The 24,639-nt window shown below is 43.3% G+C and overlaps 1 protein-coding gene across 2 annotated transcripts in view; it reads right to left on the reverse strand.

The window, feature by feature from the left end:
- Positions 1-24,639, reverse strand: part of sbf2 (SET binding factor 2) — a 588,991-nt gene that overhangs the window by 18,166 nt on the left and 546,186 nt on the right. For both annotated transcript variants that reach the window (XM_087996565.1, XM_043705904.2), the window contains 3 exons: positions 24,482-24,583; positions 7,242-7,427; positions 6,198-6,324 (listed from right to left, as the gene is read on the reverse strand). In XM_087996565.1, the coding sequence (XP_087852691.1) occupies positions 6,198-6,324; positions 7,242-7,427; positions 24,482-24,583 (415 nt within the window). The remainder of the gene's footprint in view (positions 1-6,197; positions 6,325-7,241; positions 7,428-24,481; positions 24,584-24,639) is intronic.

Consider the following 24,639-nt stretch of genomic DNA (forward strand, 5'->3'; position numbering starts at 1 on the left):
AACATTAATCATGAACTAATAATAGAGGAATTGCATTCCACAAATTTAGGCTTTTTAGAAGCAGTGAAGCTTTTTAACATTAATTATCAACTTAGTATTCCTTAGAAAAGCCCAGCTTGACATTATTCAAAAGGATATAACTTTCCCCAAGAGGTTTTACAGCAAAACACAAGACAGTAGGTTTTCCTAAGTTCAGTGATTTCTATTTAAATGAAGTGTACTAGCAGTGAAGGAGAGCCTTCAATGGTACAGTGTGGAATCACTGACAAGAAACTTTGGACCTTCGTACTTAAAAATACATATAGGGATTCCATAAGTTGCTGTCAGTTTCAGAGTAGTAATGACAGTGAGTGATGATAGATTTTGCTGTTATTATAAAAAACTCCAGGTCAAGATTAATCAGAATTGGTCTTCCAGCTGAAATGTACTGCAAGTGACCTTTTTTTTCCCAGGAGGTTATGATCAACTGTGTAACACAATAACTATACAGGCAGAGAACACTCTTGATTTTCATCCGTCATATTCTCAGGAGAACCCAAAGCATTATACCACCAATGGATTACTGTTGAAGCACAGACACAGTCATCACATAAGCAAACACAACAGCCAATTTGAATGGAATAAAATTCTACATGCAGTAAATGAAAAAATTGGAGATGTAGTGGACAGCGAAGATGATTACCTCACATTACAACAGGATTTTGATCAGATGGGCCAATGGGCTGAGGAGTGGAAGATGGAGTTTAATTTAGATAAATGCGAGGTGCTGCATTTTGGGAAAGCAAATCTTAGCAGGACCTATACACTTAATGGTAAGGTCCTAGGGAGTGTGGCTGAACAAAGAGACCTTGGAGTGCAGGTTCACAGCTCCTTGAAAGTGAGTCGCAGGTAGATAGGATAGTGAAGAAGGTGATTGGTATGCTTTCCTTTATTGATCAGAGTATTGAGTACAGGAGTTGGAAGGTCATGTTGCGGCTGTACAGGACATTGATGAGGCCACTGTTGGAATATTGCATGCACTTCTGGTCTCCTTCCTATCAGAAGGATGTTGTGAAACTTGAAAAGATTTACAAGCATGTAGCCAAGGTTGGAGGATTGGAGCTATAGGGAGAGGTTGAATAGGCTGGGGCTGTTTTCCTTGGAGCATCGGAGGCTGAGGGGTGACCTTATGGAGGGTTATAAGATCATGAGAGGCATGGACAGGGTAAATAGACAAGGTGTTTTCTCTGGGGTGGGGAATCCAGAACTAGAGGGCATGGTGAGAGGGGAAAGATATAAAAGAGACCTAAGGGGCAACAGGGTGGTGCGTGTGTGGAAATAGCTGCCAGAGAAAGTGGTGGAAGCTAATACAATTGCAACATTTTAAAAGGCATCTGGATGGGTATATGAATAGGAAGAGTTTGGAGGGATATGGGCCAGGTGCTGGCAGGTGGGTCTAGATTGGGTTGGCATATCTCGTCGGTATGGACGAGTTGGACCGAAGGGTCTATATCCATGCTGTACATCTCTATGACTCTATGAATGATCAGAGAATCTGATTTTAGCATTTTTCCTATGAAGGAGTGTTGGCCAACACATCAGGAGAATCTGCTGGAATTCTTCAAATAATGCTATGGGAGTTTTTTCATCTGCCTGAGCAGACAGATGACTTACAATCTCATCCAAAAGTCAGATTTTCCAAAAAAATCTCTCTTTACTGCAGTCTTAAGGCTAGATTGTGCACTCAAATCTTGAACCCACAGCTTTCTGCCCCTGAGGATAAAAATGCTGTAAACTGAATCAAGCAAAGAATGACAGATCTTAATACTCTTAATCTGTTCATTAAATGCATACAAATAGTGGTCTATTTATAAGGAAGTGGCTTCACACAATGCTTTTTTTTTACATATCATAGTTCTTTAGGTAGTTACTTGAGGTGTTTCTCAAATCCAACCACAGATAGATTATCTAAAAATGAATAGTTATCACAAACAGATCCTGTAGTTGAAATCAGTGAAGTGACAATTAAAGGTCAATAAGTCTGGAAAAAGAATAAAGGATAACAGTTGTGGAGATTGCAGAACACTGAATGATAGTACATATTGCAAAATCAATGACTGCAGATGTTGGAAACCAGATTCTGGATTTCCAGCATCTGCAGTCATTGTTTTTACCTCGTTGATTTTAACCCTACTGCGAATCCTCTTACAAGGATGCCTGCCTTGAAGAAGTTTTCCTCCTCTCTCTACAAGAATCTCAGGGAGTCCCTCTCCCACTGCAACTCCCAGGTCATTTCCTCTGCCCTGAAGCTCTTCAACCATGTCGCTACCACAGCCACATTTGCTTCCCCAGTGCCTGCCTCCGTAACCAACTCATCCCACACGGACTCCGGACCACCTTTAAACCAGCAGAGTTCGGACTCGATCAGGACAAACAGTACAGACTACAGATTCAAAAACACCAGCAACAGTTCTCCTTCAAGAGCCTCCGCTCCACGCTTGCAGCAATGCGCCAGCACCTAACCTCTACAGTCATCCCTGCCTCAGCTGAGGGCCACACTCTCTCAGAATTGCAAAGGACCCACTCTGTACTACATCCTCAGGAGAATTCATACTCTCAACAAACAGTATTTCAATTTCATCTCAAACATCAAAAACTGTAAGTACAACAAACTTTTATCTACCCACCTCCATAACCAGCGCTCCTCAAACATTCCAGAAGATTCCCCTGGCCTCGGAAACAACTCAGACACCATTAGCCATGCGGCTGATGCAGCTGCCACCCCCACGCTGATTGATGATGTCACTTCCGCCCCCCATCACGGCCACTCCGACAACCACTTCCGCCCCTCACAATTCCTCATGCATCACACATGACATCACTTCCGCCCCTCACATCATTGCTGATGCCACAAGCTCAGTGACTTCCGCCACCCCTACTGCTGTGGTCACCACCACTTCCGCCCCCACCAGCGCCACTCACCTGCATTCTGCTGACACGCCGCCCCCCCCCCCCCCCCACAGACTCCACTGTCACTATCCTCACCCCCCAGAACCACGAGGGGAACACTACCCCTGCTCATGACTCCACCCCCATTCCCCCCAGCTCCACACCCACACCAGATCCCAGCCCTGCCGAGCTTTCACCATCCCTCCAGACCTCCCCCTCACTGAGGAGGAACGATCAGTCCTCAGCAAAGGGCTCACCTTCATCCCCCTCCGTCCACGCATCAATGAATTTAATACATGCTGTGACGTCGAACAATTCTTCCATCGCCTCTGCCTCCGAGCTTACTTTCACAATCAGGATTCCCGCCCACCTTCCGAGGACCCCTTCGCCCACCTCCAACTGCATCCACCTTGACACCCCGCACTGGCGTCGACCTCTTCATTTCCAACTGCCGCCGGGACATCAACCTGTCTACCCTCCTCCCCCACTCCAACCTATCACCCTCACAACGCGCAGCCCTCCAATCCCTCTGCTCCAATCCCAACCTCACCATCAAGCCAGTGGATAAAGGGGGCGCAGTTGTAATCTGGCACACTGACCTCTACATCGCTGAAGCCAAACGCCAACTCGAGGACACCTCTTCCTACTGCCCCCTCGACCATGACCCCACCCCCATCACCAAACCATCATCTCCCAGACCATATAGAACCTCATCACCTTAGGAGATCTCCCACCCACAGCTTCCAACCTCATAGTCCGGGAACCCCGCACTGCCCGGTTTTACCTCCTTCCCAAGATCCACAAGCCTGACCACCCTGGCCGACCCATTGTCTCAGCATGCTCCTGCCCCACTGAACTCATCTCTACCTACCTCGATACTGTCCTATCCCCCCTAGTCCAGGAACTCTCCACATACGTTCGAGACACCACCCATGCCCTCCACCTCCTCCTCCAAGACTTCCATTTCCCCGGCCCCCAACGCCTCATCTTCACCATGGATATCCAATCCCTCTACACCTCCATCCGCCATGACCAGGGCCTCCAAGCCCTCTGTTTTTTCCTCTCCAGACGTCCCCAACAGTACCCTTCCACCGACACTCTCATTCGTTTGGCCGCACTGGTCCTCACCCTTAACAATTTCTCCTTTGAATCCTCCCAGTTCCTCCAGACCGAAGGGGTAGCCATGGGCACAAGTATGGGCCCCAGCTATGCCTGTCTCTTTGTTGGCTACGTAGAACAGTTGATCTTCCGTAATTACACCGGCACCACTCCCCACCTCTTCCTCCGCTACATTGATGACTGCATTGGCGCCACCTCGTGCTCCCGTGAGGAGGTTGAGCAATTCATCAACTTCACCAACACATTCCACCCTGACCTTAAATTTACCTGGACCATCTCTGACACCTCCCTCCCCTTCCTGGACCTCTCCATCTCCATTAATGACGACCGACTTGACACTGACATTTTTTACAAACCCACCAACTCCCACAGCTACCTGGATTACACTTCTTCCCACCCTACCTCTTGCAAAAATGCCATCCCGTATTCCCAATTCCTCCGCCTTATCTGCTCCCAGGAGGAATATTCCACCACAGAACACACCACAGAAGAAGATGGCCTCCTTCTTTGGAGACTGCAATTTCCCTTCTCACATGGTTAAAGATGCCCTCCAACACATCTCGTCCACATCCTGTACCTCCGCCCTCAGACCCCACCCCTCCAACCGTAACAAGGACAGAACACCCCCGGTTCTCACCTTCCACACTACCAACCTTCGCATAAACCAAATAATCCGCTGACATTTCCACCACCTCCAAAAAGACCCCACTACCAGGGATATATTTCCCTCCCCACCCCTTTCCGCCTTCCGCAAAGACCTTTCCCTCCGTGACTACCTGGTCAGGTCCACGCCCCCCTACAACGCACCCTCCCATTCTGGCACCTTCCCCTGCCACTGCAGGAACTGTAAAACCTGCGCCCATACCTCCTCCCTCACCTCTATCCAAGGCCCTAAAGGAGCCTTCCACATCCATCAAAGTTTTACCTGCACATCCACTAATATCATTTATTGTATCCGTTGCTCCCGTTGCGGTCTCCTCTACATTGGGAAGACTGGACGCCTCCTAGCAGAGCGCTTTAGGGAACATCTCCTGGACACCCGCACCAATCAACCACACCGCCCTGTGGCCCAACATTTCAACTCCCCCTCCCCCTCCGCCGAGGACATGGAGGTCTTGGGCCTCCTTCACCGCCGCTCCCTCACCACAGACGCCTGGAGGAAGAACGCCTCATCTTCCGCCTCGGAACACTTCAACCCCAGGGCATCAATGTGGACTTCAACAGTTTCCTCATTTCCCCTTCCCTCAACTGACCCTAGTTCCAAACTTCCAGTTCAGCACTGTCCCCATGACTTGTCTGGACTTGTCCTACCTGCCTATCTCCTTTTCCACCTATCCACTCCACCCTCTCCTCCCTGACCTATCACCTTCATCCCCTCCCCCACTCACCTATTGTACTCTATGCTACTTTCTCTCCACCCCCACCCTTCCCTAGCTTATCTGTCCACGCTTCAGGCTCTCTGCCTTTATTCCTGATGAAGGGTTTTTGCCTGAAACGTCGATTTTGCTGCTCCTTGGATGCTGCCTGAACTGCTGTGCTCGTCCAGCACCACTAATCCAGATACTGCAAAATCAAGCATGTGGGAGGAGGACTGGTTAGTTATGCAGTTGTAGTGCTAGTAGTCAGAACTGTCCTAAATATATGATAAAAATTTTAATAAATGTGAGTTCACATTAACTTGTGACAAATGTATGATTGCATCTGTTCATGAAAAAGACTGAAGTGACAATATAGGAAACAATATTGGGCGGCACGGTGGCACAGTGGTTAGCACTGCTGCCTCACAGCGCCAGAGACCCGGGTTCAATTCCCGCCTCAGGCGGCTGGCTGTGTGGAGTTTGCACATTCTCCCAGTGTCTGCATGGGTTTCCTCCGGGTGCTCCGGTTTCCTCCCACAGTCCAAAGGTGTGCAGGTTAGGTGAATTGGCCATGCTAAATTGCCCGTAGTGTTAGGTAAGGGGTAAATGTAGCAGTGGGTTGCGCTTCGGTGTGGACTTGTTGGGCCGAAGGGCCTGTTTCCACACTGTAATGTAATCTAATCTAATCTAATACACTATTTCATAGACTAAATTAATAGAATTTAGGATTCTTGGGGAAAAAAAAACTTCATAAAGCTGGCAGACAAACATGTTAACTTGGTTGTAACATACCATGTTCTAATCTTTCATAATCAGAGTCCAGCAAGAAGGTTTTGTAGCGATTGGACACATAATGATAAGCCAAAAATTTAAGATAATATTGGTTGAACTCAAACTCTATAGGATACTGGTGATGAATCTGTTGGAAAAATATAAGATAAGACATATCACATACAAATAAATGCAGAAACTAAACTTTGAACAATTATTAGAATGATCAACATTCACAACAGGTATGACAGAATCTGATAAACTAGACAGGCTAATTTTTCCACAGAGTTATCTTCTGTCTAGAGTTAACAAGATTTTCCTCTTGAAACACTAACATATGTTAAAATAGAAGACAGCAAATACGCTCAGTGGTGTTTACTTTTTGTGGTATAGCAGCATTTCAATTCAAATCACTATTTATTCTGGGAAATTAGGTTTTCTGTGCAATAATGTTCACCAGGAACAACAACTCATAAAAGTGGTATAAAAAATCCCAATGAACTTTACCTGCATATAATTGGCAAAAAACCCACAATTGGCATATTCAGAACATGAATATGATAAACCAGTTGATAAACCAGTCAATTTGGGGGCGACACAATGGCTCAGTGCACAGCACCAGGGTCCCAGGTTCAATTCCAGCCTTGGGTAACTATCTGCGTGGGTTTCCTCCGGGTGTTCCGGTTTCCTCCCACAGTCCAAAGATGCATAGGTTAGGTGAATTGGACATGCTGAATTGCCCAGAGTGCCAGGTGCATTAGTCAGAGGGAAATGGGTCTGGGTGGGTTACTCTTCGGAGGGTCGGTGTGGACTAGTTGGGCTGAAGGGCCTGTTTCCACATTGTAGGGAACCTAATTTAAATTTAATGTCATTTGAACCCTATGTTGCATACCTGTATAGCAACAAGGCTTTAATTCAAAGTTTTTCCATGACAATCACCCACATATTGCTGAGTTTAGTTTTGGTTTGGTTTTAATGTGTACAGATCCATGGATGAACATTAATACTCTTCATACAATTTTATACCTTCAGAAACTTTGGTGGGAAAAAAAAAGTTCTCTTTACCTGGTGCACACAATCCAGAAATTGCAGGAAAATTGGTGCAAAGCCACTTCCCTGGCTGTTGGGAGTTAGATTACTACGTTGGCTGAACTTGTGGCCAAAGGACAACCATTCCTTTTCAATAAGTATTTTGAAACCTTCGAGTGTTCTGTAGAATGGGTCACATAGCAACTGCACCAAGGAAACCACCTTGGAAAAACAGACATTTGAAGAGACAGGTCAGATAGTGCTTTATATGCTGATAAATGAAAAGACTGCATTATTTTAAACTTTATGATACATTAAACCATTAGAGGGACATTTTCATCTTTTGAATTAGCTAATACTGTGTTATGTAATTGTCCAAAAACATTAAGTTTATCCTGAAACACGAATGTTTAATAAGTTAAACAGTTACATAAGCTATTATAATTAAGAGAGGTCCATTTTCAAACCATGGACTAACAACAAATTGCAGGAAAAACTTGAGATTTGGCAAATTCTGCACAGACAGAAACAGAGTTAATGTTTTGAGTTGAAAATGACTCTTGCTTAGATTTATCTCTAGTGTCTCTCTCCACATATGCTGCAAGTTGTGCTCAGTTTTTTGAACAACTTTGTTTTTCTTTCAGATTTCCAGTATTTTTATAACTTTGTTTTTGAAAGATACTGTTTTTTTAGTAGGTTTTGGTATCATCCAAAATATCTGATTCATTTCAGTACCTTTAATGGAAAATGTGGCCTTAAGGCATGTTGCAAATCGTTCCCATAACTTAGCTGTAAAGTTTCATCTAAGTTCGATAATTCACAAATACATTGAACATAGAAAAGTACAGCACAGAACAGGTCCTTTGGCCCATGATGTTGTGCCGAGGTTTAATCCAAATGTAAAAAATAATAACTTAACCTACGCACCCCTCAACTCACTGTTATCCATGTGCATGTCCAGCAGTCGCTTAAATGTCCCTAATGACTGCTTCCACCACCATCGCTGGCAATGCATTCCATGCATTCACAACTCTCTGCATAAAGAACCTACCTCTGACAATTCCTCTATACCTTTCCCCTAATATCTTAAAACTATGACCCCTTGTACCCGTCAATCCTGTCCTGGGGAAACGTCTCTGGCTATTGACTCTATCTACTCCTCTCATTATCTTGTATACCTCGATCAGGTCTCCTCTCTTCCTCCTCCTCTCCAGACAGAAAGGTCTGAGTTTTTTCAACCTTTCTTCATAAGGCAAGCTCTCGAGTCCAGGCAGCATCCTGGTAAACCTTCTTTGCACCCTCTCCAAAGCCTCTGTAACTTTCCTATAGTAGGGCGACCAGAACTGGACACAATATTCCAAGTATGGTCTCACCAGGAACTTGTAGAGCTGTAGCAAGACCTCGTGGCTCTTAAAACTCAATCTGCCTGTTAACAAAAGCCAAAACACCATATGCTTTCTTAATAACCCTATCCACTTGGGTGGCAACTTTGAGGGACCTATGTACTGCACACCCAGATCCCTCTATTCCTCCACACTATCAAGAATCCTGTCTTTAATCCTATATTCAGTATTCGAGTTCGACCTTCCAAAATGCATCAGTTCGCATTTATCCAGGTTGAACTCCATCTGCCATTTCTCAGCCCAGCTCTGCATCCAGTCTATGTCACGCTGCAGCCTGCAATAGCCCTCGATACTATCGACGACACCTTCAACCTTTGTGCCATCTGCAAATTTACTTACCCACCCTCAACCTCCTCATCCAAGTCATTTATAAAAACTACAAAGAGCAGATGCCCAAGAACAGAGCCCTGCGGGACCCCACTCAACACTGACCTCCAGACAGAATACTTTCCATCTACAACCACTTTCTGCCTTCTGTCAGCCAACCAATTCTGAATCCAGATAGCCAAATCTCCCTGAATCCCATAGTTACTGATTCTATGAATGAGCCTACCATGGGGAACCTTATCAAATGCCTTGCTGAGGTCCATATACTCCACATCCACTGCTTGACCTTCATAGACCTGTCTTGTCACCTCCTCAAAGAACTCAATAAGATTTGTGAGGCATGACCTGCCCTCACAAAGCCATGCTAACTGCCTTTAATCACACTGTGCTGCCAAATAGTCATAGATCCTATCCCTCAGAATTCTTTCCAAACTTGGTAGGTCTCATAGGCTGCGCAAGGTTCTGGTGCTGTTTATCTCACGCCTTGGATTATAACATTTTTCCAACTTTATCCTTTATGCAATGCTGCCTTTCTTGGGGAATGTCGGGATACAAAGAGAACAAAGAAGATCAAATAACAGCTTACTCTTCCCCCATCCTATGTACTCTGTGATGTATCATCTTTCACCTTTATATATTTAAATGACTGCCCTTCACAATTATTGTTTCCTCTGCATCCCCAACTGTAGACCACTGCAGTGGCTGCTGATAATCACCCTTGATTTTCAGTGAAAAGAACCCTAGGCCCAAACCATGGCCCAAACCAACATGGAACAACAGCCCTGAATAATGACTGACAAGACCCCAACTGATCTCTATCGACCTCCCTGACTGATCACCAGTTTCTGGACCGAATGCACTGGATCTGCACAACTCACGATGACCTACTCAGTGGACTGTGATGATTCAAAACCCCTGGCTGCAAATATCCCAAGTGACTTATTGACCATGCCTAAAGCCCAGGACTGAGATCAGATGATGCAATTGACTGACTGGCGCGGTACTCCCTGACAATGGTCTTCCTTGATTAAGAAGTACTCCCCTTACACTTACTAATTTTAACTTGATTGTTCATTTGTTGGACATTTGAGTCTTCACAATTATATCTGCATGCTTTTGTCATCACATGTTAACTAGTGTGTAACTAACTACATGGACCAAGGATATCTCACGTTCAGTTTTTGTTCTGTGCTGAATTAACTTATGTCTACTTAAGCAACTCTGGAAATACTATAAATCTCTTACATCTGCACAAAGTCTAGCCTTTGGCTATGCAATCAAAAAAGCATATCTACAACTATAAATGTGCTCCATTAGAACTTATATGGCACCTTTCATTCACACATCTCCATTGAAGATTTAGATGTGCAAACGGTCTGAGTCTGGAAGGCTTGGAAGAAAGCCCTTAAGGTCAGAGATTCAGCAGGTCCCCACTGGCCTGAACAGTAGCCCAATGCCACCACCCACCAAACCACTCCCACCTACACCAGGGTATAGTGTGACAGCCAGTGTACTCTTGAAAAAGAAAATTTATATTTGGTGACATTAAGAACTAGCTTGAGGAAAGGAGTTCTGGCAAAGCACGTGCTTTCAGTAAATGATCACATGAAGATAGTGCCTGGGGAAAAAAATTAAATAAATGGTCAACAAGAAAATAATTGTAGGGAAATAGATTCCTGGCTGTGGATATGTGTGCAGTTTTAGTGTTTGCTTTTCAGTTGTAGAAAAAGTTGTCTGTTGAGCATGAATATTTCTTTCAATTTGGGTTCATTTAAAATATTGTGCTGGGTATTAGAGTTCAAATCTGTGGTTAACTGAAGAACACCTAAGCTGACCTCCTGCAACAGCCAAGTAGAGGTAGTAGAAAGTTTTGATTCAAGAATATTAAAGAATGTTAGAACCAGGAGATCTGACCGAATGTGGCTGCACTTAAGATGCTATTAATGCTATGGGAGACAACTGTAAAGATTTGAAGGGACTATTGTGTCTGAAATAAGTGGAAGGTAAAAGAAATCACAATTCTTACATGAAAATGTTCTCAGATCAAATGATCAATCTTCTTAAATCTGATACATATATGACTTGAGTCATTAAGAGCCTAAGTCAAATCAATGTAGATGGAAAGTGGCATTAAAAAGTATAAGTAAAATGTGGATGATTTTTCCAGTTTTCAAGAAAAGTGATTTTTGAGTTAGATTCATAATGTCCAGTTCACCACAGCTTATGGCGACTTTTCTCATGTAATTTTCTGCTTTATAGTCACTAATTATGTACAAGACTATATATCAATTTCATATAATCAGGTGGCAAGAAAAGTAAAAGCGCTTGTCACAGTCAGGATCTTCCAGTGTTTATGCTGTTGGTGCCATGTCTAAAGCCCAGCAGTACATCACTTAAGATGTTGCAAGCCAGGAATGGGTCATTTACTGTTGTTTTGATGAAATGGTCCAGAAATGGTCTTTTCAGTCAAGAGTGATCTGGGTATGCTTGAGAAGAGGAAGGCAGTGCTGTATCCTGCTAACTGACAATGGAAGCAATAGCACCAGAACCAGCTCACCTGGACCTGATCAGTGGCCCAGTTCAGTGCTATATCTCAGGTAAAGTGCAATACACAATAGTAAAGGAAGAAGGTTAATGATCTTCCATATTCTACTTCACACTCACCAATCACTCTAACACTGTATGCACCTCTCAGTAACGCTTTTGATGACTTCTCTCATACAGCATACATCATGTTTACTCAATGGTTCTCAACTACATTATTCTTCCTGACCTCTGCACTTCCTACTCACTCACTGGAGACACCTCACCACCTCTCCTGCTGTATGAAAACTGTGCTACTATCCTGTTTCATAAAACTCAATCCATCCTTCGATCGCATTGTAACAGCAGGAAGAAGTATAGCAGATGGACTATAATGTGGAAAAATGTTACAATGTTCACTTTCGCAGGAAATATGAAAAATCAGATTATCTATATGGAGAACGATTGCAGAAATCCAAGGGATTTAGGTGTTCCACTGCATGAGTCACAAAACTTTTGCATGCATGTTTAGCATGTATTCAAGAAGGACATGAGGATACTAATTCTTATTAATTGAGAAATCGAATATAAACACAGCAGGTATCTGGACACTGAAAGCAGAGTTATTGTTTCGAGTTTAGTGAACCTTTGTCAGAACAAAAGTAAAGATACAAGTAAGGATGTCCTGCTTCAATCATACAGGTCACTGGTGAGATGACATCTTAAAGTTTTTGTCTCTTTATTCAAGAAAGGATCTCAGTGCTTTAGAGTTGGTTTACAGGAGGTCTGATTTAACTGGAATGAGCTGATTGTCTCATGAGTCGAGAGTGTGGTGCTGGAAAAGTACAGGTCAGGCAGCATCCGAGGAGCAGGAGAATCGACGTTTTGGGCAAGAGCCCTTCATCAGGAATGAGGCTTGTGATAAGATAAATCGGAGGTGGGGGTGGGGATGAGGGGAGACAGGAGCTGAGAGTGCAATAGATAGATGAATGTGGGGGTAATGGTGATAGGTTGGAGAGGAGGGTGGAGCAGATAGTTGGGAAGGAAGATGGCACCGCCCTCATGACCTGTCCGAGCTGTCCATCTTCCTTCCCACCATCCACTCCACCCTCCTCTCTGACCTATCACCATTACTACCTATCGCACTTTCAGCTACCTTCTGCCCAGCCCCAGCCCCAACCCCCACCCAATTATCTCTCCACTCCCTCGGCTCACAAGCCTCATTTCTGATGAAGGGCTCTTGCCTGAAAAGGTGATTCTCATGCTCCTCGGATGCTGTCTGACCTGTTGTGCTTTTCCAGCATCACACACGCTACTCTGATCTCCTGCATCTGCAGACTTTTTCCTGATTGTCTTATGAGGTTAGGTTGGGTTTGTTCCACTGGAGTTTAGAAGAATGAAGGGGGAACCTGACTGAAATGTATAAAGATTCTAGTCCTGACAAGGTGAATGTGGAATGGAAATTTCCTCTTTTGGCCAATAAAATCTAAAGTGCACTGTTTTAAAACTTGGCTTGCCCTTTTAAGACAAAGATGAGGGGCTGTACGATTTTGGAACTCCACCCTTGAAGGTGGGAGAGGCAAAGTCATTAAGCATGTTTAAAGCAGAGGTGGATAGATTTTAATTAGGCAAGGGAATCAAAGGTTACCAGGGGTAGATTAGAATTGGAATTTGAAACACAACAGACCAGCCATAATCTTTTTGAACGGTGGAGGAAGTTCAATGGGCAGAATGATTCATTTCCAGTCCTATTTTGTACATTTGTAATTACCTTGCACTTTTGTAAGTACACATGCATCGCATGCCTAAATTGTCTGCTTCAGTGCCTTTGCTGCTGTTGGAGCTGGTCAAGTTGCACCCATGAAAGAAATGACAAGTCTTTACAGACATCAAGGAAGAAAGAAGTTGTAACGGCCAGGCATTTCTCATCTCTCACAAGAAACTGACTCCTTGACTGCAGATAGCAATACACATCACAGATCCTTGAACAGCGTTGCTGGTGATTGCAACCAAGGTGTTGCATTTTAATGAGGACAACTCATTAAAAGCACCGTGCAGGGAATGACCTAGGGCTTGGCCTATACACATCTTCCACACACACCATTTCACAGAATCCGTGATAATTGTGCACATATCTGGAGGAAACGATTAAATCTATCAGTTTTTTAAACAAATGCACTGTCATTCATGGCTGGCATATGGAGAACGAACAGTTCACATGTTCACTTTGCTTCATATCACAGTGACGTGCCAAAAAGAAAAGCTGCAAAAAGCACTGCTTATGCTTAAAAACTGTTTTATCGGATGCTCAGAAATTTCAGCGCAATTTAGTTGTCAGTGAGCAGTCTGAAACACTGAAGGCTAAAACAATGATGGCAAAGTTGAAAGGAGGTGCCTCAGAATTCTGCTCAACATGCTGCATATCATGAAAGACTTCACTGTATAACACTAATATCATATGTCAACTGAAGCCTGAACAATAACCTAACCAAAGTGTTCTGTAATGTTAGCATCATCTCACTGACTGTTACTTTTACTCCAATGATCAGTAGTAGCAGTAATGTGCAGTCACTTGAAAGTGGATTACCTGTAGGTATCAAGTGTATAAATGCGTGGATAACAACCAAACCATTTATTCAGCACCAGAAAGGTTTAAAGATTGCAAATAACCAAGATATGGTGTAATTTGCACAAGGCAAGGGCTGCTTACCTTATAGGTTACACAATTAAAAGATGCCCCACCCAGCTCAGTCATCCTGTAAAACGTGTTTTGATTAGGTTTTCTCGACCACCTCAATCAGCAATGCATTGCTCTATTATCAACTATAGGATGTCCCTCCTGGTCAACATCTTGACTCTCATCTTTAACTTTATCCTCTAAGCATTATGTTGATCCCTCATTTTCTCCTTATCCAGGACATCTCTCTCTATACCTGTATTAGCTCTCACTGCGAAAGACACAGCATGCCACAATAATGGAGCATATTTTCTGTTGATTAACTCTGCAATTGACAGGGAGCTCTCAAAGAAATTTAGGTGCAGTCCAAAGCAGCCTGCACCTGGGTAGCTAGATGATGGTGGGGGAATCCCACTGCCGGTGCTTAACTCTCCTCATCACAAGTAAAGACATGAACAGGGATGGTTTGGAGAAAATGGTATCAATGACTTTCCAATGCATTTATGGATCAATCATTGGGAGATGCCACATAGGATAGGATGGTCACCCAATCCTTCTAGCATAAGTCCTACTCCATCAATGGTCCAGGAAATCTTTAACCTGTGCGCCTGCACTGTTATTCTAAATACTGTAGAAAATGACATTGTTATCTGTAGATGTGGACCTCAACATTCTCTTCTGTCCCCTTGGAAGATCTTCACCTGCAGCTTCTCCTTTTGGAGGCTGTCACAGCTGCTGGAGGTGGAGGTTCTTGCTGGGTCTGCTGGACGTTGAAACTGCCCTCTCCTTTAATGCTCTCTGTGCATTTGAAGCAACATGACAAGGACTCCAACCATGCCGATGTCCATGTCAGACTTCTGAGCAGATAATCCGAAACAGAACAACATTGTACTAATATTCCTGAGTGAATTGTCATGTTATGACTTGATAGTGTGACATCCTTTTGAAACCTTGGTGGCAATGACATGCCTCAATAAAGGAACTCTGAAGTATGCATCCTTATCCAAATGCACAGCCAAAGTGATGATGCTACATTGGGGGAGTGGAATTCCTGCAATTAGCCCTTATGATAGCTCTACTCTCCCTAAAACAAAAGGCATGCTTGCATATCACAGACCATGTTCTTTCATACTTATAGTTCAGTGTGTGAATGCAACAGCTCCAAAATGTTGTTTTCACTGTTAGGTATGGAAACAATTTTAGGTTTCTCTTTCAAGTCAGCACCTAATTATATTTGCTGAGCTAATACAAGGACGCAATTAGTGCACACAATGTAATGGACATGACTGCTTCTTAAGGCCATAATTTATAATGTTCATCTTGGATAAATGATGGGTTGTGTGATGCCAGGTGGGTGGCATTGCTGAATCAGTGGATACATTATTAATTTCATTGCCTTTAGCAGGAGTTGCCAGGTGGGTGGCATTGCTGAATCAGTGGATGCATGATTAATGTCATTGCCCCTAGCAGGGCCACAAATTCAAATCCTTTTACATTGCTCCAAGAGAAAAATTAAAAATTATTTCACCCAATCTACATGTGGTGGTATCCATTTGGTATCATTAATGCACAGTTGACATTGGATCAAAGATAGCAATGATTTGATTTTGTATCTTTGAGAGTGACTTGTAGACTCCACCTAAGATGCAGGATTATGCCCTGCATCCTTCATATTCCATTTTGCATTGCCGCCTGTGTTGCTGTTTGTGTTGCAGTTCCTGTGGTCCCAATGATCTTTCACCCCTTCAGTGTTTACATTGAGCTCCTTTATTTGATTCTTTATGTTCCCAGCATAGCATCAAGAGGGGACAGATTTGAGTTGTCATTTCCTTGTTGGCCAAATACTCTCCTGATTTAGAGGCCAGAGTGATTGTGACTTCTGAAATCTGACCCTTGAATCTCCCCATCCTCGCCTGTGCTCTATCAGATCCCAAGTTTCTATTTTGAATTTGCCCCATCGACTGTAAGCATTCCCGTCCTTGATCCGAACCAATGAACCCATCCTCAGAGTTTCAAAGTTTCCCCAAGACCTCACGATTGACCCTTATTAAAATATGATGAAGCTGAAAGTTCTGAAGCTGAATAAATCACTCGGGCCAGATGGACTACACGTCATAGTTCTGAAGGAGAAAGCTGAGGATATTGTGGAGGCATTGCTGATGATCTTTCAGGAACCAGTAGAGTCAGGAAGGATGCCAGAAGATTGTATAAGAAGGGAGGGAGGTAGAAGATCATCAATAAACAAAACCAAGAACTGATCATGGCCTGTACTGAATTGACATGTGATGACAACCCTTGAAGGAGAACAGCCATCCCTGGCGGATATCTGCACTGCATCCTGACTTGTTTATCTGCAATTGCTAGACTAGTTGGACTAGGTCTGTGGGTCTGGCCTTGGCCTGATCCCCAGGCTGCAAGGACACAGATTCCTGAACTCCAGTAGGGTCAAACATCTGACTGATTGTAGCTAACCCTCTGGACTGATATCGGATAAATCCCTAGATTGACTGAGGTGACATTCCTGACTGACTATAGAGCCCGTGACCCCACAAAAGACTGCTTTTCTTTGACTTGCAGAAATAGCCATTTGCTTGAAGCACAAGCAGTGTGTTTACTGCATAAGCTTCTGATACATGCTCTAGGTATGGCTTGGATGCAGCACATATCCACCCCCTTGACTGTTCCGTGCTCCAAACCATGACAAACTGCCTGCCTCTCCCTGTGTGCTGTGAAACAATGCAAGCCTCTGAGATATGCAGTAAGATAGGCAAGTAAGTGCAAAGTGAATAATTTCTAAGAAAAGAACTGAAAGCCATAAAATGCATCTTGTGTCAATGCACAGGATGCACCTGACCCTGCATAAGGATATGAGATTTAGTCTGAGAGTAGGTACGTTAATGTAGTGAGACTGGTGGATTGAAGATGATGATTTGCATGGAGAAAGGGTGGAGAAGACAGATCTGAATGAAGGCCCAGACAAATAAATGGTGAGATGCTACGTACATAATAACCTTAAAGTTGTCCTAAAATGTAAAACTCGTAACATTTTAGTTTAGACTTTTTATTTATTCTCAGGATGAGGTCATCACTGGCTAGGTCAGCATTTATTGCCCATCCTTAATTGCCCACAGGGCAGTTAAGAGTTAACTACGTTGCAGTGGGTCTGGAGTTACATGTAGGCCAGATCAGGTAAGGATGGCACTTTCCTTTCTTAAGGGACATTAGTGAATCAAATGGGTTTTTCCAACAACAATGGTTTAGTTGTTATTATTAGACTCCTAATTCCTGATTTTTATTGAATTTAAGATCCATCATCTGCTGTGGGAATTGAACCTGAGGCCCCAGATCATAACCTGAGTTTCTGGATTAACAGTCCAGTGCTAATAGCTCTAGGCCATTGAAAGTAAACACAAAAAGGCTCAACATCAGATAATTGTGCCTTAACTTTTAATTTCATTAGAGTTTTTGCAGGGATTCCCACCATGAGGCCTAGTGGGGTTTCTCATCATATCTTACCAAACTCATCGCATTGACTACCTACTCCACAACTATGGTGGCCGCTATGTCTGAATCCAACATCATGCAGTATACAAATTCCCAGAGTAACTTCCAGAATTCATCGGCATCCATTGTGCCCAAGCCATTTAAAAAGTGTGTTGTGTACCAATTCAAGCACTGTCAGTTCACAACTGACCTGCACGGATCCTGAGAGTTGCTCCAGACAAGACAGACAGGGAAAATCCACACCTTGCTTTGAGAGTAGGGAACTGAGGTGCTGATGAATGGGATAGTGTAGCGGCAGGACATCCGCTTCCCTCAGGATCAGTAGTGGAGGCCACAGCATCAGACTCTACCAGTTGCCACTGCCTTAAAGCTGTCTCAGCCATCTGAAGGATTGCCCAGTAATGTAGGAAGAGGTCAATGAGCTTCACCAGTCACCAATGTAAATACCATCACCTTCTCTTCAATATGTCACAATGCCTACTCACTCATTTTGCAAACTTTCCCGTCTGCACCAAATAGCTGTACCACCCATTTACATCTACTTTAATACCCCTCTCTCATTCTAGTAGAAAAGCAGCCATCAGTAGAGCAGGAAGTTTCAAGACAGGTGGTGTGCTATTTGATGTACAGCTCCTCACCCTTTAAATTGGCAGCATCCTAACTCTGATCACTCCGAGTGGCTGACTGACTATTTACAAGACCCTGGACTGGTATCGGAGGCTGTCTTGACTTACTGTGCCGTGACTCTCTGAATGAAGGCTATCCCCAGACCTGACTGAGGACCGCTGACAACAATAAGACCCATAAGATGTAGGAGCAGAATGAGGCCATTCAGCCCTTCAAGTCTGCTCTGCTATTCAATCATGACTGATATGTTTCTCAACCCTATTCTCCTGTCTTCTCCCCATAACCCTTGATCCTCTGACTAATCAGGAAACTATCTCTGTCTGAAATACATCCAATGATTTGGATGCCTTCTGTAGCAATGAGTTCCAATACCAGATCTAGCACTGTCTGGTTGAAGGAATTCCTCCTCATCTCAGCTTGAAAGGGTCTTCATTTTGAGACTGTGCCCTCGGGTCCTAGTCTCTCCTACTGGTGGAAATATCTTCTCCAAATTCACTATAACTGGGTCTTTTAGATTCTCTTTAAGATTTGATGAGTCCCACCCCTCATCCTTCTAAACTCCAAGTACTGACCCAGAGTCTTCATTGTTCCTCAAATGACAAGCCTGTCATCTCTGGGATCATTCTTGTAAACCTCCCCTGGGCTCTCTCCAAAACCAGCACATCCTTCCTTCAATAGGAGGTCCTAAATTGCTCAGTATTTTAAATGGCGTCTGACCAGATCGTTATACACCCTCAGCAGTAGATCCTAGTCTTGTATTGTAGCCCTCTCAAACCTAATGCTAACATTGTATTTACCTTCCTAACTGCCAACTGAACTTGCATGACACAAAGGTTGTGGTGTTAAGGAAGCAAATAGGCTGCGGCAGAACTTCGACAGGCTAGGAGAATCCTCTTGCAAGGATGCCTGCCTTGAAGAAGTTTTCCTCCTCTCTCCACAAGAATCTCAGGGAGTCCCTCTCCCACTGCAACTCCCAGGTACTCTATGGTACTTTCTCCCCACCCCCACCCTCCTCTAGCTTATCTCTCCATGCTTCAGGCTCTCTGCCTTTATTCCTGATGAAGGGCTTTTGCCCGAAATGTCGATTTTGCTGCTCGTCGGATGCTGCCTGAATTGCTTTGCTCTTCCAGCACCACTGATCCAGAATCTGGTTTCCAGCATCTACAGTCATTGTTTTTACCTAGGCTAGGAGAATGGACAAAGTAATGGCAGATGGAATACAATGAGGAAAAGTGAGAAGTTATGTATGTACTTTGGTAGGAAGAACAGAGACAGACTATTTTCTAAACGAGGAAAGGTTTCAGAAATCCGAAGCACAAAGAAATTTAGGAGTCCTAGTTTAGGATTTGCTTACGGTTAACATGCAGCGCCTTGTCAAAGGCATTTGGAAATCCAAATAGATCATGTCCCTGGCTCTCCTTTCTCTAACTTGATTGTTATTTCCTCAAAGAATTGTAACAGGTTTCTCAGGCACAACTTCTCCTTAACTTAGTCCTATTTTACCATTCACTTCCAAGTACTTTACAATCTCATCCATAATAATTGACTCTCAAAATATTACCAACTAACCAAGCTAACTAGCCTATAATTTCCCAACTTTTTCCTCCTTTCTTAAACAGGGGTGTTACATTAGCCAATTTCCATCCTCTGGACATTCCCTGACTCCAGTGATCTCTGAGAGATTGCCACCAATACTTCCACAATCTCCACAGCTTTCTTCTTCAGAACCCTGGGATGTAGTCTACTTCTTCCGTGGGATGTATTTCTGTTATGCTTCCAAATTACACCTAGAAACTCTTGTCATTGCTGTTCCACCATCTTCCCTGCTAGGCTCTCATTCCCATCAATTCTGCCCAGCTCCTGTGTGCTTGTAATTATCTTCAATCAAGTGTCATACCATTATATCTGATTCTAGCTTCTTTCTCTCAAAGTTCAGGACAAACTCTATCATATTCTGGTTATTACCCCCTCGGGGGTTTTTCACCTTAAGCTTCCTAATCAAGTCTGCTTCTTAAGGAGTCATTTAGTTCAGCTGGCTCGATGGCTAGTTTGCAATGTAGAATAATGCCATCAGCATGGGTTCAATTTCAACACCAGCTGAGGCTATCATGAGGCACTCTCCTTCTTAACTTCTCCCCTTACCTGAGGGTGGTGACCTCGGGTTAAACTGTAACCAGTTGTTTCTCTAATGAGTGAGTAGGACTAGAGTGAATTTAGGCGTTATGGTGGCACAGTGGCTAGCACTGCTGTCTCACAATGACAGGGAACCAGGTAGGATTCCAATCTTGGGTGACTGTGTGGAGGTTGCACATTCTCCCTGTTTGTGTGGCTTTATGCCAGGCACTCCAATTTCCTCCTACAGTCCAAACATGTGCAGTTTAAGTGGACTGGCCACACTAAATTGTCCATAGTGCCCAAGGATGTGCAGGTTAGGTAGATTAGCCATGGTAAATGTGAAGTTATAGGGATAGGCTGGGACTTGGACTGGGTCTAGGTGGGATGCTCTTTGGAAGATTGGTGCAGGTGTTTTGATTGACTGAATGGCTTCATTCCCCACTGTTGGGATTCTATGGTTCTATTCTATGATTACACATCACCAAATCCAGAATTGCCTATTCCCTAGCAGGCACTACAAGTTCTCTTAAAAAAAAAACTCTCTCACAGACATTCCATAAATTGCTTTTCTTGGGATCCACTACCAATCTGCTTTGCCCAGTCCACCTGCATATTTAAGTTCTCCATGATTATTGTAGTACTGCTTTTCTTACATGCCTTACCTATCGCCTGATTTATTTTCTGCCCCATATACTGACTACTGCTTGGTGGCTTGTACAAAACTCTTTCTGTTTTTGCAGTTCCTCAACTCTACCCATTCAAATTAAATGCTCTCCTACTCTCTATCACTTGCTATCAATTTCACCATCCATCTACCTAACCTCTTGATAGGACTTGTATCCTTGGATATTTAGTCCCCAGCCCTTATTCCCTTGCAGCCATGTCTGTATGACAGCTATAACATCGTACCTGCCAATTTCAATCTGTGTTAAGAGCTCACTTATCTTGTTTTGTGTATTGCGCACATTTAAGTACAGAATTGCTAATTCTTTGTTGACCAGTTATCAGCTGTGCCTGAAGTTAGATTCCTGACCCTTTCCAGACTCTGAAAAATGTGTTGCTGGAAAAGTGCAGCAGGTCAAGCAGCATCCAAGGAGCAGGAGAATCGACATTTCGGGCATAAGCCCTTCTTCCTGAAGAAGGGCTTATGCCCGAAATGTCGATTCTCCTGCTCCTTGGATGCTGCTTGACCTGCTGTGCTTTTCCAGCAACACATTTTTCAGCTCTGATCTCCAGCATCTGCAGTCCTCACTTTCTCCTTTCCAGACTCTCTCCTATTACTTGCTCTGGAAACTTCTCACCTTTAATGACACACTTCCTTCCTTTGTGTCTGCATTAAACAGCTTGGCAAGACAAAAGTAATACGAGCCTTGTAATTCTGGTCGAGGGGGCAAATGCAAAAAGGCACTGCATGGCAGGAATGCTATGAGCATCCAGGTAGGGTCAAAGTGAAAAATGCTGTAGGGGCGAGTGAAATGGCTGGAGATGCAGCTTGGTCCAGTCCATGAGTTGGGAGAATTACAATTCCGCCAACAAGAGCAAAACAAATACATTCCAGAACTGTTAAAAACACCACAAATTTTACATTTCTAAGCTCCAACATAAACAATAAATGTTAATTTTGAAAAAAAATGGCTATCCAAAGAGTGTTGGTAGCATTATAATGAAACAACAGGTTTTGAAAATACCAAAAAGAGATTATAGGCCTACTCTCTCATTAGACAGATGACTGATGTTTGTTTAACCTACGGGTCACCATCCATGAGGCAAGGGGAGAGAATGAGAAGGACAGTCCTTCATGGGAACCTCAGCCAGTGCAGGAATTTAAGCAATGCTCCATCTAACCAGCTGAGCTAACAGACCCTCATTCTTTGAAAATACTATTACATGAATAATTAAAGGAGATATAGTTAGTTAGTTTGCAGATGATACCAAAATTAGAGGAGTAGTGGACAGCAAAGAAGGTTACCTCAGATTACAATGGGATATTGTTCAGATGGGCCAATGGGCTGAGAAGTGGCAGATGGTGTTGAATTTAGATAAATGCGAGGTGCTGCATTTTGGAAAAGCAAATCTTAGCAGGACTTGTACATTAAAGGTAAGGTCCTACGGAATGTTGCTGAACAAAGAGACCTTGGAGTGCAGGTTCATAGCTCATTGAAAGTGGAGTCGCAGGAAGATAGGATAGTGAAGGTGGCATTTGGTATGCTTTCCTTTATTGGTCAGAGTACTCAGTACAGGAGTTGGGAGGTCACGTTGCGGCTGTACAGGACATTGGTTAGGCCACTTTTGGAATATTGCATGCAATTCTGGTTTCCTTCCTATCGGAAGGATATTGTGAAACTTGAAAGGGCTCAGAAAAGATTTACAAGGATGTTGCCAGGGTTGGAGGATCTGAGCTACAGGGAGAGGCTGAACAGGCTGGGGCTGTTTTCCTTGGAGCGTCAGAGGCTGAGGGGTGACCTTATAGAGGTTTATAAAATAATGAGGGGCATGGATAGGAAAAGTCTTTTCCCTGGAGTGGGGGAGGCCAGAACTAGAGGGCATTGGTTTCGGGGCGAGAAGGTAAAGATATAAAAGAGACCTAAGGGGCAACTTTTTCATGCAGAGGGTAGTAAGTGTTTGGAATAAGCTGCCATAGAAAGTGGTGGAGGCTAGTACAATTGTGACATTTAAAAGCCATTTGGATGGTTCTATGAATTGGAAGGGTTTGGAGGGATTTGGGCTGGGTGTTGGCAGGTGGGACGAGATTGGGTTGGGATATCTGGTCAGCATGGAAGAGTTGGAACGAAGGGTCTGTTTCCGTGCTGAACATCTTTATGGCTTTATTTCAGCAACTTTTTACGGTTTTCTAAGAGCAAACATTGACAATATCAGATCTTAAAGTTTCCAAATTGAAACAAAACAAAACAGCACTACTTTAAATGCAATAATGTCCAACAAGTAAGAAATCTCTATTATGCACTTCTATTCATCACAGCTAGTAGCCAGTTCCTGTTATAATAGTTCCTATGTTAATGCATTGGTTAACAGAAAACAGAGTGCCAAGATAAATAGGTCAATTTCTTGTTGGCAAAGTGTAACTATTGGGGTGCCACCATTATCATACTGGGGCCTCAAGTACTTATAAGCCACATTAACGACTTCGATAAAAGAACCAAGTGTATTGTAGCTAAATTTGCTGACTATAAAAATGAATTTTCAGAAAGTAAGATCCAAAGAGGACATAAGGAACAACAGATTTTGTCAGGAATGATAGAATAACAGATTATTATTTAAATCGAAAAAGACTGCAAAACATCATGGTACAGAGGTATCCTGATGTCCTCACGTGCAAATGAAGTTAGCATGCAGATACAGTGAAATGGAGGCAAATGGAGCTTCAATAATTATTGGATGGGGTAAAATAAAAAAAAGGAAATCTTGTTACAACCGAATGGGCCAATGTCAAGACTAAAACAATTTCTGCACATGATTTTCATGTTCTTACTTGAAAAAAAGATGTACTTTCATTGGAAGCAATTCATAGTATACTCAATGGTTATCTGCTGAGATTGCGAAGGAATATCTTATGAGACAAGATGGACCAAGTTGGGTTCATAGTCATTGAAGTATAGAAAAATGAATGGGCCTTTTAGGTAACTGTTGAGAGGTTGCCTGCAACCATAAGAGGAAACCAGAACTAAAGGGTGGCTCTTCCATTTAAGGTAGAGATGGGGAAGAATTTTATTTCTCAGAGAATGTAAAGTTTTGAATTCACTATCCCAGAGAACAGTAAAAGCTGGATTATGGTATTATCTGGGTTGAGTTAGAGCGTTTTTTGATCTTTAAGTTCAACAGTTACAGAGACGAGACAGGAAAAGGATGCAGTGAGCTCAGCAATGATTATATTAAATCAGACAGCATGTTTGAAGGCCTATTGCTGCTCCTTTTTCTTGTGTTCTTGCTAGAAAATCTGGTCATGGAGTATTAGAAACAAAACTGTGTTGCTGCATTTTCCAAACTTTAAGCGCAAAACTAGAGCAGCTTCAAATTATACCAGTTGAAAATCTCAAACTGTAAACAGTAAAACACATTTCTATGATCCTTTATAAAATTACCTGTGTTGTAATGTCCATGCCATCCTCTAAGCTTACCATCACCGAGGAACCACTCTCAAGTAGTTCTGCTATCACCACAGCCAGTTGCAATATTCTGTGTATCTAAGAAATCAAAAGTAAATATGATGAGGCTTATGCTTCCATGTGGACCTGTTGGA

The sequence above is a fragment of the Chiloscyllium plagiosum genome, unplaced genomic scaffold, assembly GCF_037043375.1.
Source record: "Chiloscyllium plagiosum isolate Xiang-an unplaced genomic scaffold, Cpla_swu_hap1 HiC_scaffold_18, whole genome shotgun sequence".
In the NCBI taxonomy this organism is placed as follows: Eukaryota; Metazoa; Chordata; class Chondrichthyes; order Orectolobiformes; family Hemiscylliidae; genus Chiloscyllium; species Chiloscyllium plagiosum.